The sequence below is a fragment of the Lissotriton vulgaris genome, chromosome 5 (assembly GCF_964263255.1).
Source record: "Lissotriton vulgaris chromosome 5, aLisVul1.2, whole genome shotgun sequence".
NCBI classification, from domain to species: domain Eukaryota; kingdom Metazoa; phylum Chordata; class Amphibia; order Caudata; family Salamandridae; genus Lissotriton; species Lissotriton vulgaris.
This window is the reverse complement of record NC_141693.1, coordinates 481378116-481391322: the sequence shown is the minus strand read 5'-3', so window position 1 is coordinate 481391322 and position 13207 is coordinate 481378116. Positions and strand designations below refer to the sequence as shown.

Sequence of the window (13207 nt, the reverse complement as noted above, 5' to 3'; positions counted from 1 at the left end):
GACTACAAGGTGTAGGAGTCATATGTCATCCATACTGGTAGGCAGCATAGTTTAAGAGTGCTTGGTCTGGAGAAGCACCAACTCAGAATTTAAAAAGTAACACCATGGTTGTGGGTTCCCTTTAAGAGTTGATTTCTACCCAAATGAACCCATTTTGCAAGATTAGGATATTGAAAAACTTGGGGAAAAAATCATAATGCTCTAACCTATATCTTGCAGTTTTCATGCAGCTGTTTGATGACAGTTAATTGCTCACTGTTCTACATTAGGATTTTAACTTGTAAATTGTACCTAACAATAGGATCTCTCTGACAAAAGCCATAACCATCTGACATATTTACATTATATGCACTTTGTGACCTGCATGGTACACGTTGTTAGCAGCTGGGATATTAATCTTATGGTGAGTCAAAAGTTCCACAAGACTCAACTTCGATCTCCTCCAGGAAGAACATTAATGACCGGAGTTATCTTAACATGTATTACTGTTGCCCAAAAATTGCCGGAGGCAGCAGGTGCTTTTAAAACCATAATATATGCCACCCCCACCGTAGTCGGCACCCGGGGCGCTATCCCCAGTCTAATGCCATATGCAGGTGCATGAATTTTCCATGATAACCTACGACGTGGAGATTACGCCCAGGTCTCAGTAAAGATGGCTAATATACTGAACTATCCTACTACTAAATACATATTATCTCTTCCCTTGCAAGGTAGGCATTTTTAGCCGCCAAATAAAGGCCCTGAATATTAGTATTTTTTTTTGTCCAGTTTATAAACATGTCCTTAACAGGTATCTAAACCATGGCGCTAATTGTGATCAGTATGCTACAGTTAGATCTCTTTAACTGAAGCATGACCTCACTTGTTATTAAAATTCGAATAAGTGGCTTTCAGTCACATAGATATCTGCTGCCTTCATTAACCTACTGGGCTATCTCAGTTTTGCTGGAATCTGTGACTTGTTCCGCCACAACACCCATTGCTTTTTGACACTGTCCCCCATATTTACAAGGTATAGGGCAGTGCCAAAGATATCGCCAGGTAATACCTGGTCTTAAGCAGGCGATACGAGGAGAAATGTTTCATTTCTCTTCGTATTTTGCTCTTTCCATGTGTGCTGCATTCTGCAGCACACATAGAAACAGCAAATCACCTGTAAACATAGTTTATGTGCAGGAAGTTGTCCCTTCCTGCACATAAACAATCAACCCTGCAGGTCAGGAATCCTTGCAACATGGTGCAAGGGTGCCTATGCTGGCGCTAGCTATCTTTTTTAATGCCAGCGCTAGGGGAAACACAGGGGTGCGCCGTATTCTTTTAAATACAGCGCATCCCAGCATTTTGAAACTGATGGAGCACAGCATTACCAATTTTCGCGAAACACTGCGCTCCACCAGTTTCTAGTATATATGCCCCAGAGATTTCAAGCTATCATTGGACTCGGTGCATTGTCTTACTACCATTCAAACTCATAGCCTCCCCATGACTTGCATATCTTTAGCATGCACATAATTCCACTGAGCTATCCTGCTGAAATTACAACGTGTAGCTGCAGCCCAAAGTTCACACACAGGTCTTGTAGGGTATTGCATAAACCTATTGAGGCATCTCACTGGGATTTGCCACTGTAGCTCACAGGTAACACAGAGTCTCCCTTGGACAAGTAATTCCTCACTCAGTTTTCTTTCTACTACACCCGCACATACTCCTCTGTCTGGCACTCAACCCTCTTGCTGCCATGGATGCAGAGTTGGACTGGAACAGAAAATACGCTCAACACTAAGTTAAAAGTGACCCCCATTAGTGAATCAAAAAGCTAAACAAGTGGCCTACATTTGCGAACCAGGGCATACACTTGTAAAGACAAGCTGTATATTTTTTATAAGGTAAGGGAGACTGCATGCATTTAAGCTTGCTGAAGGCAATACTTGTGGTAATATCAGGGAGACCTATACTAAGAATTTTCCACCAGACCAGTTAGTCTGTTGGGTGCTTAATATGGATGCCATTTGCCATTGATTTTTTTGTTTTAAGTGAAATACTAATCTTGACTGAGGATGTGATTTTAGCTCACTCAACAACGTCTATAAGGTGGTGCGACTGGTCCCGCCAGATGAGAATCTCCTTGCCACATTCCACTATCAAAAGTGAAATGGCATATGCCATGCTGGTCTACAACAATCACAAGATGGAGCGCAGTTGCTACTCCACCATGAAGGGGGTGCACATGGCTTTCCAGAAGGAGAGCTTCGACATGGTCTTCGAGGATATGACTTGGACTACTTGGGTTGTAGCTGCTTGTGGGCCTGTTTTATGCCCACAAGCAGCTAAAGCCCAACTCACATAGTGAGCTGCCAGACCAGTCCTTTGGGCAACGCCAGATTGCCCATAATGTCTGTCCAACCCCGCGTGGATGACTTGCACAACATCATCGAGGTTGACATGCTTAGTGTAGTCGAAGCCATAGCCTCTTAGGGTGGATATACATGTCCTTTTAAATGTGGGGCATCAAAATGTGCCACCAGTGCATCACAAAAAGTGACACACTGGCAGTACAAGGGGCTTGTAAATATCCTGCTTTGTGTCTATGATGCACAGAATAACAGTGAAGTTTTACGCTTTATGCTTAGTTGTAGCCCTGCCTACTAGTGGGTGGTGCATGCCACTGCCTCTCCTCTATCCTCGTCCTCTTCCTTCTTCCTGTCCGGGCCGGCAGCAGGAAGCACCCGGGCACACAGCCTCCCCTGAGCCGATCACAACGCTGAAATGCAGCTTGGTCTGAGTGCCATAGTTCACAGCACAAGCAGGAACATGGAGCCTGTGTATTTTCCTCACCATGCTGTGTAATGCAGCCTGGTGGTGAACATGCAGAGTGCTCATGAACTGTTTGGTCGGCCACAGAGGGTCAGCAAAATAGTTCATGCGCACTTAGGGAGTGCACACCACTCCCCCCCTGCTCTGGCCAGCCGTGCCCCGCCAGGGAGCCACTGACTGATATTGGAAAAATAAAATGATAATAACATATTGTTATTATCATTTTCTTTTTCCTTTTGAGCAGTGAGGCAACGCCCCTCAACCTTAGCGGAGTCGCCGCCACTGGTCTGTAGAACTGGTCAGCATACTCCCGTAGAGGCATCACCAATGACAGAAACTACAGAACAACTGTTCTTTCAAATAAATGTATAAATAAGCAACCTAACATCATTCTGGCCTTGACTCCCTTTGCCTTAACTCACAGTCTGTAACCATTGATGCAGCTGCATATCATAACCACAGGATTCCTCGTCCAGTTTCATGGTGTCCAGCACCTTAAGTATCTCCCTGTGCAGTCTTCAACATTGCAGCATTTCTTTCCCCTTTCCACCTCTTGCACTACTCATAAAGCCTTGAAAAGTCAGTGTTTCCATAATAGGAATAAGCCATCTGACTCATGCCCTTGAAAGTTAATGTTTTATCCTAAAACCTCTTCTCCACCCCTGCTCCCTTCAATTTTTTCTTTTTTCATTGTACTTATTGTTCCACTAACCCAATAAAACAAGAGTCATGAACTTCAAACTACCTACAGTTGATAATTCATGTAGTGGTTTGTTTAGAGCATTCACTCCAAATAATGAGTTTATAAGATGCAAATGAAATAATAGGTTTTTGTTTGACGTTCAGCCTATTGATACGTAATAAGCTCCAATACGTAGGTCTTTTGTTGTATGAAGGAGTGCCTTCAGATTTGTTGATAAGGGTGGACATATTTTGACATAGTGGGAATGTGTACAGAGTTTATTGGTTGATGCAAAGCCATTTGACTTGGTGTTCTAGTTAATGCTTGTCATTTTTGTTTTTCTTGTATTCCAGAGGGAAAAAACATTGCATACCATGTCATCATTGCGGGGTCTGTCTTCTTCTTCATGTGTGTGATTTGCCCTTTCATGGTCATGGTGGCCTGGGTGAAAAAGAAGGTGAAAAACGGCTTCAAGCAAAGTAAGTTTTTTTGTCTTTTATTTCAAAAGTGCAGTTGTGTTGGCCGGGTTTGCTTGGTGTGGATGGCGATGGTTAGGAATGGCTGCTGTGTGATGGATTGTTATGCATAGACTAGGTTGGTGATAGAGCGATGGCTTATGTTGGTTTGGCATAGATGTGTACTGGGATATCGTGGATCGTTGATGAGATGGCTGAAGATGGCAGAGGTTGGACGTATGGATGGATGGGACAGACTTGTATTAGAACTGAATGGTCAATCATGGCCTAATTTGGTGATGGGTGGATAACTGGAGATGGCCGAGGTGGGCTGGATAGATTGAGAAGAACTGGGATAGCGATGACTAAGCATGACAGTGATGATGATGATAGGTGGATTGTTGTCTAATGATGGGTGGAGATGGCTTGGATTGGCAATTAATGGCCGGTGATACCTTGATTTGCAGATGAGTGGATTTTTTCTTCCTCTTTACATTCATGTTATTTATATACAAACACGTGTGATTCGGGTCAGTATCTGCATTTTGTTGAATGCCAATCTCCTGGTCAACCCTTCCCTACACTTCGCATTAGAAGTTTAATCCTCTGCCGATCAGCCACTAAACCTCAAAGTCTTTCTGTAAAAAGAATCTAAAAACATAGAATATCCTTTCACATTTCTATCAATCAAGCAATCAATCAGGGAATTGTAATCGCGCCACTCACCCGTGAAGGTCTTAAGGCGCTGAGGGGAGGGTGGCGCAGATCTGTTTAGCTGAAGAGCCAGGTCTTGAGGGTCTTCCTGAAGATGTTCAGGGAAGGGGTGCGCCTATGACCCCCACCAGTACAGGAACCGGAACCTTTCATTGTTAACTGGCCTTAAGTTGATCTCATACTCCTCCATCCAGAAGAGTGTGTTACTCATGATCATATCCCTCAACTTTGATGAAGGTGATCTTATTCCAGCTCTGCTTTTACATCTGATAGCACCAAGCTTCTAGGGCTTGAGGTGCTGCTTTTCTCATTGAAGGTTTTAGCTCATTAGTCACATCATGGGTCTTGGAGCTGAATGACAAAAACAAATAAGGCTTGAGGGAGTGAAAATGAAAGAAACAGAGCTTGGCTAATGAGGTGGGAGAGAGCTTGGCTATTGATGTGGGAAATCCCCAAGAGGCATTGTGAGATGGAAATGAAAACTTGGTGGGGGATGTAAAAGAAAGGAAACTGCGGTAATAACACTGAGATAACAAGCGCAGCAACAGGCACTGACTCCGGGTCATCTACAAGTGATAATTGCTGTGATTTAGGTAACTGGATCACCAAATCCCAGAGCTCCAAGCACTCTAAATTTGCATGATCTAGCAGCATTCATACTTTTATTATTAAAAGCTTGGCCGACCTTGAGAGCACCAGGCAATAAGGGGTTTACGTTCCTCAGCACCGACTGTGATTTGACCAGCAAGCCATGCATAGAGCAATAGCACATATTCACTGCGCTCAAGTGCAAAATAGCAACGCAAGAAGGTGTCTGTTGGACAATTGTCGCTCATCTGAAGCCACCTCTATTGGATGCTGAGCTTTGCTCAGCCAATCCGAAGGCTTAGCATGCTTGATCGCCTACTCTTGACTGTTTTCTTTTCAAGGAAGGAAGGCGTGAAAGAGGGACTTTATGTAGACATGGCAGTTGTCATGTGTTGCAGTGTTGGGTGAGATCAGTAAAACAAATGCTAAAAGCCTTATTTCTAATTCCATTGTACCTCTTATAAGACTGTTAATTTGGCCTTTTCTCTCTTTATATATATGTGTGTGGTGAAAATGTAGCATACCATTGGAACTAACATACGCACAGCGAGTAGAACAAATAATGCTGATTGGGACCTCTCAGAATTACCTGAAGGTGGCCTGACCTTAAGGTTGTCTCAAAAGACCTACCTCAGAGGTAGATGAAGATTCAGAACGGAGAGGGTCCAAATGTGTGTATCACCTAAATCAGCATGGCTGGCGTGATGCCCACTCAATAGAACGACTGATTATACTTGAAGGACATTATTCAGAAGGACTAACCAGCAGTACTAAATGTGTGCCAGTGGTTGATGATGGGCACAACTGGTACCTAATTTGGGGGACACAGACTCATTCAGAAACATATTTAAAAGCAATCCAGGTGTGGTCACAAAACAAACAGGAGAAATCAAAGAATCGGTGCTGCTACTGACAGTTTTAGTGTTTTACATTGACTTTTGCCAGCCTGCTCTACTTATTTCAGCCAACACGTTTCAGAAATGCAATGCAATTGCCAAAATAAATAGAGCGCAGTGGCAAATGTACAAAACTGTCTGCAGCATCACCGCTTCTCTTAAACCTCATGTCACAATATAACTTTTCTCATAATTAAAAAAATCAGTCAAGTCATGCTTTGTACAGTGTGAATGTTACACATCTATGGTCTGGCTTGACAGCGCAGCTGTCACCAGACAATTACGTGAGCATCACTAGAGAGGCACTTTGGCTCCGCCCACATTTTGGGCACCAGTGATACATGTTTTGGTGGGGCAGACTTTGTGTGGTTCTGCACAAAATGGAATTGCCCTCCACACTGCTGTGGTCATTTTGTTTATATATCCAGCTGCCTGAGCTTGAACTTTCAAGGGCACACACATAACATTGTCATGTTATTAAAGTGTGGTAGATGACTACATATTTAATGGTGTTTTTCTCTGGCGGCAGCACAGATAGGAGATGGGTAGTCATTAACTTACATGAACGTGCAGATCTAGCTTGAAAGTTCAACTGTCACCTGACCTTTTAACCTTCCCCAATATTATTCTACAGTTCTTTGCCTCCACACAAAAATATTGCCATTCTTGTAATGCTTCTTGTAATGCTTCATATTAACATACAAAATTCCTTTAAAGCCAGACCTATTAGCATTGCCAGTGCTTGTTTACGGATCTGTATGCTTCAATGAAGCATTATGAAGTGGTATAGCAAACAGTAACAGTGTACGCCATCTGCAAACAGAGAGCATGTACATTACTAGCAATAGCAGTGCAAGATTCTCTAGCAGACAGAATAATGGGTATCGTGAACTGCTAGAGGGTTTTTTGGGAGTTCAGATACTATGGGCGCACTGCCTCAAATCTAACGTTACTGTGTGTAATGTAAGAATAGGTAGCTATGTGGTGCGTTAAGAGCAGGCGGAAAAACACCCTTAACCGTCTAAGAAGTCAAAGGACTATTCGAACATTCTGCAGCGAAGCTCTCGCAACCACAAGATAGTGTAACACAATGGGCATAAACAAAACAGATAACAACAATATAATAGAAGCAGATTCTTTGGTGTGTTTCTAATCCCAGCAGGGCGAAGATTTATTTTGTCCAGACGTAAGGAATGTCACAATATGCCGACACGTGTTTCGTCGTGTGCCGTGGAGTCAACACGACTCTTCAGGGCTTAGGACTCAACTCCTGCGTATGGGTTGAGATTTAGTCTGGGAATGTGGTGAAGTCTCACGTAGGTAAAACTCGAGAGAGACACTGGGATTTCTTCGTATCTAGTAATTGTTGATAGAAAGTGATAGGTTGTCCAGTGGAGTTATGAGCCAGACGAGTGATCTCCACTCATTTGGAAAACTGTTAGGGCGTATTACTACCTTCAGTGTTAGGACACTGGAAACGGTGCGTTTCCGGTGTTTACCGGGCGGGGATCCGATAGTAGAGAAGCCGTCCGAAAACGTGTGTGTTTTCCGGAAAGGCGATGCGCTCCGAGATCGTGAATCCCTCCTCCGTTGTTGCCCGGTGGCCGTCGCTCTCGACAGACGGCCACCGGGCAACAACGGAGGAGGGATTCACGATCTCGGAGCGCATCGCCTTTCCGGAAAACACACACGTTTTCGGACGGCTTCTCTACTATCGGATCCCCGCCCGGTAAACACCGGAAACGCACCGTTTCCAGTGTCCGAACACTGAAGGTAGTAATACGCCCTAACAGTTTTCCAAATGAGTGGAGATCACTTGTCTGGCTCATAACTCCACTGGACAACCTACCACTTTCTATCAACAATTACTAGATACGAAGAAATCCCAGTGTCTCTCTCGAGTTTTACCTACGTGAGACTTCACCACATTCCCAGACTAAATCTCAACCCATACGCAGGAGTTGAGTCCTAAGCCCTGAAGAGTCGTGTTGACTCCACGGCACACGACGAAACACGTGTCGGCATATTGTGACATTCCTTACGTCTGGACAAAATAAATCTTCGCCCTGCTGGGATTAGAAACACACCAAAGAATCTGCTTCTATTATATTGTTGTTATCTGTTTTGTTTATGCCCATTGTGTTACACTATCTTGTGGTTGCGAGAGCTTCGCTGCAGAAGAATAATGGGTATCATTAGGGCAGCAGGTACAGTGGTACCAGCACTATGGAGTGTGAGCCGTACATTGTGCCCAAATTGTGTATGTCCTTTACTACTCCATAAGGCGGCCATTTTCATGTTTGCCCACTTTTTTCAATATATTCTCTCTAGGAAACTGAGATCGCCCACAACTCAGGTCAGGTAGGTCACTCCGCTTTGGTAAGTGCTGTTAGTGGAAGTAGGCAACTCCAGTGGTTAAAGTGAGTAGCACCAGGGGTGAGAGTAGGCAGCTTTCTCTTAAAAAATGTTTAGACATCTGGGCTGTTATTTATTTATGTATTTATTCAGCTATGCATTTATTTATTTTACAAATTAATCACAAACTGGGACTATTACCTGTTTTTTTGGTCTCACCCTGCACTGCATGTGCTGGTTCTGTACCAGGCATTGGAACACCAATCCAATGTTTTTGTTGTGTATACATAAAAATAATAAACATTCTAAATGTGAAGACTTTTAATTTTCCAAGTACACATCTTTAAAAAACTGACATCAAAATAGCTCAAACTATTCCCTTGGGCAGCAGTCCAAGCCGTGCTTTAATTTTACCTTGATTTATCCAATACCTTCTCGGAAGGCCATCTAGTCAAACCTACTAAAGCCAACAACCAAGCGCAGAGATACCCCTTTGGGGGTCGATTCTAGCGCTATACAAACAAATAAATAAATAAACCTATATATATTGAAAATAAATATTCTGTATTCAAGTCAGTCGCTCCTTTGTCTAGTGCTCTGATACCCATACGGGCCATGTTCACGTTTTATAATGCCGAAATGTCAGTCTCTCGTAACATATGTCCCCCAATCCACCTTCTATTTATGAATACCAGCAACAATGTCAATAAATCAGTTCCCTTATTTCTCTGCAAGGCAGTGCATTCTTGAAATGATCCCATGTGTGTGGTGGTGGTGGTTGGCAGTGTGATTGGTCTCTCATTAATCAATGGAAAGCAGGTGTACATATAATGGGGGCCAGGGCATTTCTTTGATTGCTCTCCACTGACCCCCCCAGGTAAGACTTGTAAGATTTGTAGAAAATCAATGTGCCATTGACGGGATGGACCCTTTCTATGTATGTTGGAATGGAAATGACCATAGTGTTCTCTCTAAATGTGTATTTGCATTACATTGTAATATTGCATCATGGATGTACTGCCTAATAGTTAACATCCCAAAACCCTACAAATGTTCAGAAAAAGATAGAGGCTGAAAACTCTGACTCAGGTAATGTAATGTAATGTAATGTATGTGTTCTTGTAAAGCGCACTGCTGCCCTGAGGCGTTGTGGCGCTGTAGACCGCTGGGGAAGCCCTCCTGGCTATCCCTGTGAGATGGTCCCTACTGGGTATCTCCAAGGTGAAACCAGGCATCCCCGGCGAATGTGGGGGGCCGTTGTAGAGATGAGGCAAGCAAATACCCAGAGTTGCCGCGTGTGATCCCTGGTTAGAGTAGGCACCGAGGCGAGAATTATCAAGTCCGCTGACCCTGGTCCACGACCCTGCCGCGTCGGCAATTGAACTCTGGTCCCGGGCCGTTCTCTGCTTCCGAGTCTGCCGCCTCTAACCAGTGAGCCACACCACTCAATGAGTGAACCCTGAAGCAAGTCTTCCTCTGTGTGGTAGATGATTTGATTTGGTGGCAACATTCTTAATGGTGGAGTCAGGAGACCAAATTATTAATCCATTCTGGCAACATTCTTAATGGTGCCGTCAGGAGACCAAATTATTAATCCATTCTGGCATCATTCTTCATGGTGGAGTCAGGAGACCAAATTATTAATTCATTCTTCACAACTTTACATAGTTACAGTATACTCAGTAAACGAGCTATCCCCTGGCTCATTTCAGTTGTCCACAAAATGTTTGCTTGGGCTACTCTTTGACTATTTTGTGTTTGTATGAATGGGAAACCTTTACCCTTGTGTGGGGGTTAACTGAAAGCTGAACCCTTATAGACTGAGAATTCTAAAGTTCCTTCCTTTATGTCTAGTTCCTGCACAGATAGTCAAAACAGCGGAAGCAGAAGATGGCTGCAGCTGCCATTACCCGGAGGAGGAAGTGGGCGGACCAGTGACTCAGGATCTTTGAGACCACAGGAGGGAAATACCCTGGGCGAACAAGACTCGTCCCTTGACTTATAAAAATAGACTGTATCCGCCCTAAGGATGAGTTGTAGAGCAGAGGTTTCATTTACGCAACACGGGCCGAAGAACGCCCATGTTAACATAGCCTCATCGCTTCGAGGACACCGGAGAGACCCAGGATATACCCCAGCATTGCCTACCTAATCATCAGGCATTTGGGTATGAATGCCTTGTTTACAGACAATCGTCGCAGGTTGCAAATAAGAAGGATAGTTATATCACTGCTCTTATATGATTGCCTTTGTCCATGTGAAAGTTTCATTCAAACTATACCTGTTACTCAATTTTGTAATTTTTTTTACCACATTTAATTGATAATGCCTCCAAGGTGCACAGCAATGATTTTCTAAGAGCTGGCTCGAAGGAAATTCAGGTTTTATGAACAGAGGTGCAATATTTGGCATCTCTGAAATACTGCAACATAGTTTGTCTTTTTGAAATTGCTGTACAGTAAATACACCTTAAATCGGTCTATGTAAATAATGTCATTTTAAATAGTTTGTATGTACAATTGATACTGTTTCTTTCAAAAATGTTAATTTATTTTTTCTTTTTATCAATGTATGTCTGTAGACCCCACCTCAACGAAATAACAGTGGAGTACAGAACTTCACAGCAAACAAATAGATCAAAAATCGAACCACAAGACATTAAAGGCATTTAAAGGAGGACAAGTGGTAAAAGATAGCCTTAAGTTTGCCACAAATTACCTAGGACTTTGTAGCCACCAAGTGCAGGAGGGAGGTTTCTCATTGTCCTAGAAGCTACACTTGAGGAAGTAGGGAGCCTTCATGCAGATTAGGCAGGGATGCTATGAAGACTTGAGGCAAAAATCTAACTCGTATTAGTGAATCAGCCTTGGTTACCATTGCAGAGGTTCAGAAGCCTGCGTGGGCTTAGGGACCATTCCAGCTGTCTTAGGTCGGATGCCGAAGGTCACAGAAGGCTTGAGCAGATTGTGTGTAGTGGGAGGGATGGACTCAGAAAAAGAGACTCAAGGGATAGAAGGATAGTTCTGCATTTTAAGTGTAGCATGTTGCGATGAAAGATACGGGTCAACGGTTGAGGTCTTGTGCTGAGTCGGTACTTTTACATTTCTAAGAAACCTTGAATGCCACTGAGCTAATTGCAAATGTGTTCATGAGCTCAGCAGGACTAGATGCCATGGAAGCCCTGTCAAAAGCCTTCAAAAGTCCTGATCGTGTGATGCTTGTGTAGTGCAGGACTGGTACCAAGATGTCTACATTTTAATGGGTACGCTTCTTTCTTGTACAATAGAATCCAAAAGGCGATCCTAAGGCCTCCTCCATCACCTACAAGTCTCACCTATTGTTTTGGGGTTCCTCGTGGCTTGGTGGGCTTACCCGTAAATATCAGTGCATATATCAGGTTTCTGGGCTGCTAAACCTTAACGACTGGCCTCCAGTGCCATCCGTATGTCGTAATGCTTGGATACGTCATTCTGCTGACAACTAAATATTCAAAGTTATTAGAATCCAAAAACATGGAGATCTACCAAGAAATAGCGTTTATGAAAAACATTGGGGATATTTTTCACTGAAACATTGAACTGAACCCTTTTTACATTACTTTGCAAATACTGGTATTGAATTTGTGTTGTTATGACAGCATTCCAGTGACTCACTCCCACTGACACAAAAAAAACAACTACTATGTGAAACTTAAGTTAGTTTCGGTGAATCATGCATATCTTTGCTTGCGCAAGACGTGTGAGAATGTAGTTCCTTAAAATCTAAAAATACATTTTTTAACACGTGATCAAGTTGTAAACCAGCTTATAATTTCTTATTTTATAATTAGCTGTTATATCTGAAAAAGATACATGTGGGTCTTATTATGTTCATCTCTGTGTGTCTTTATCATTCAAATAAAAGCTTCACAAATTATAGCCTCCAGACTTCCTTCTTAGACTGCCACCCTGAAAAACAACGTTTTGGTATTTGTTAACCATGATAATGACAGGTTAGTAGATTTACTCTGAAATAAATTAGAGAAGAGAATAAGAGGCATGTCTGGGTGTGGATGAAAAGGACACACCACCAAAGTAGTCCAATAATTTGGGTCGATCACAGGAAATCGAAGCAAACAATCACAAATCAAATGATCATGGTGTTATGCTTTCTGCAAAACCAAACACAAGTTACAGATGGATCAAAGGGATGGAGATTGTTAATCGAGTCATCGTGGATGAACAATCACAACGAGGTCCATATGCATTCTTGCAGTGGAACTGCATGCAGTCAGCGGCCAAGATGTCGAATTTGGAACTAGGGGTCAATGGTTTGAATTCAGGCTGTGACACTTCACTGTTTGGGTAAATTGATTAATCTCTCCCAGTGTCTACATATGCAGTGGTGGCTGGTAGGGAACGGGGGTGCTGGAGAGGAACAAAATATATATTAAAACAAAAAAAAACACTTACCTCCTCGCACCGCTGCCGCCTCAGTCTCTCCTCTGTCATTGCTGAAGAGTCCGGAAGCACACAGGCTCCCATAAGCCAATCACAATGCTGCAATTGGCCCTCAGATTGGGACTGGTGGCCTGGGCATGTTCTACCCGGGCGATGTAATGCAGCCTGGTGGGGAACATGCAAAATACACATTATGATTTGGCCGGGCAAGATGGCGGCCCAGGCAGTCATGCGCACTCAGGGGCCTAATTATGAGCCCTT

At 43.2% G+C, this 13207-nt stretch overlaps 1 protein-coding gene across 2 annotated transcripts in view; it reads left to right on the top strand.

Moving 5' to 3' along the window:
* Positions 1-12422, top strand: part of LOC147711122 (tumor necrosis factor receptor superfamily member 9-like) — a 106959-nt gene extending 94537 nt beyond the window's left edge. For both annotated transcript variants that reach the window (XM_086921929.1, XM_086921928.1), the window contains exons 7-8: positions 3853-3978; positions 10362-12422. In XM_086921929.1, the coding sequence (XP_086778055.1) occupies positions 3853-3978; positions 10362-10459 (224 nt within the window). In that variant the 3' untranslated portion in view covers positions 10460-12422. The remainder of the gene's footprint in view (positions 1-3852; positions 3979-10361) is intronic.
* Positions 12423-13207: the final 785 nt, after the last annotated feature.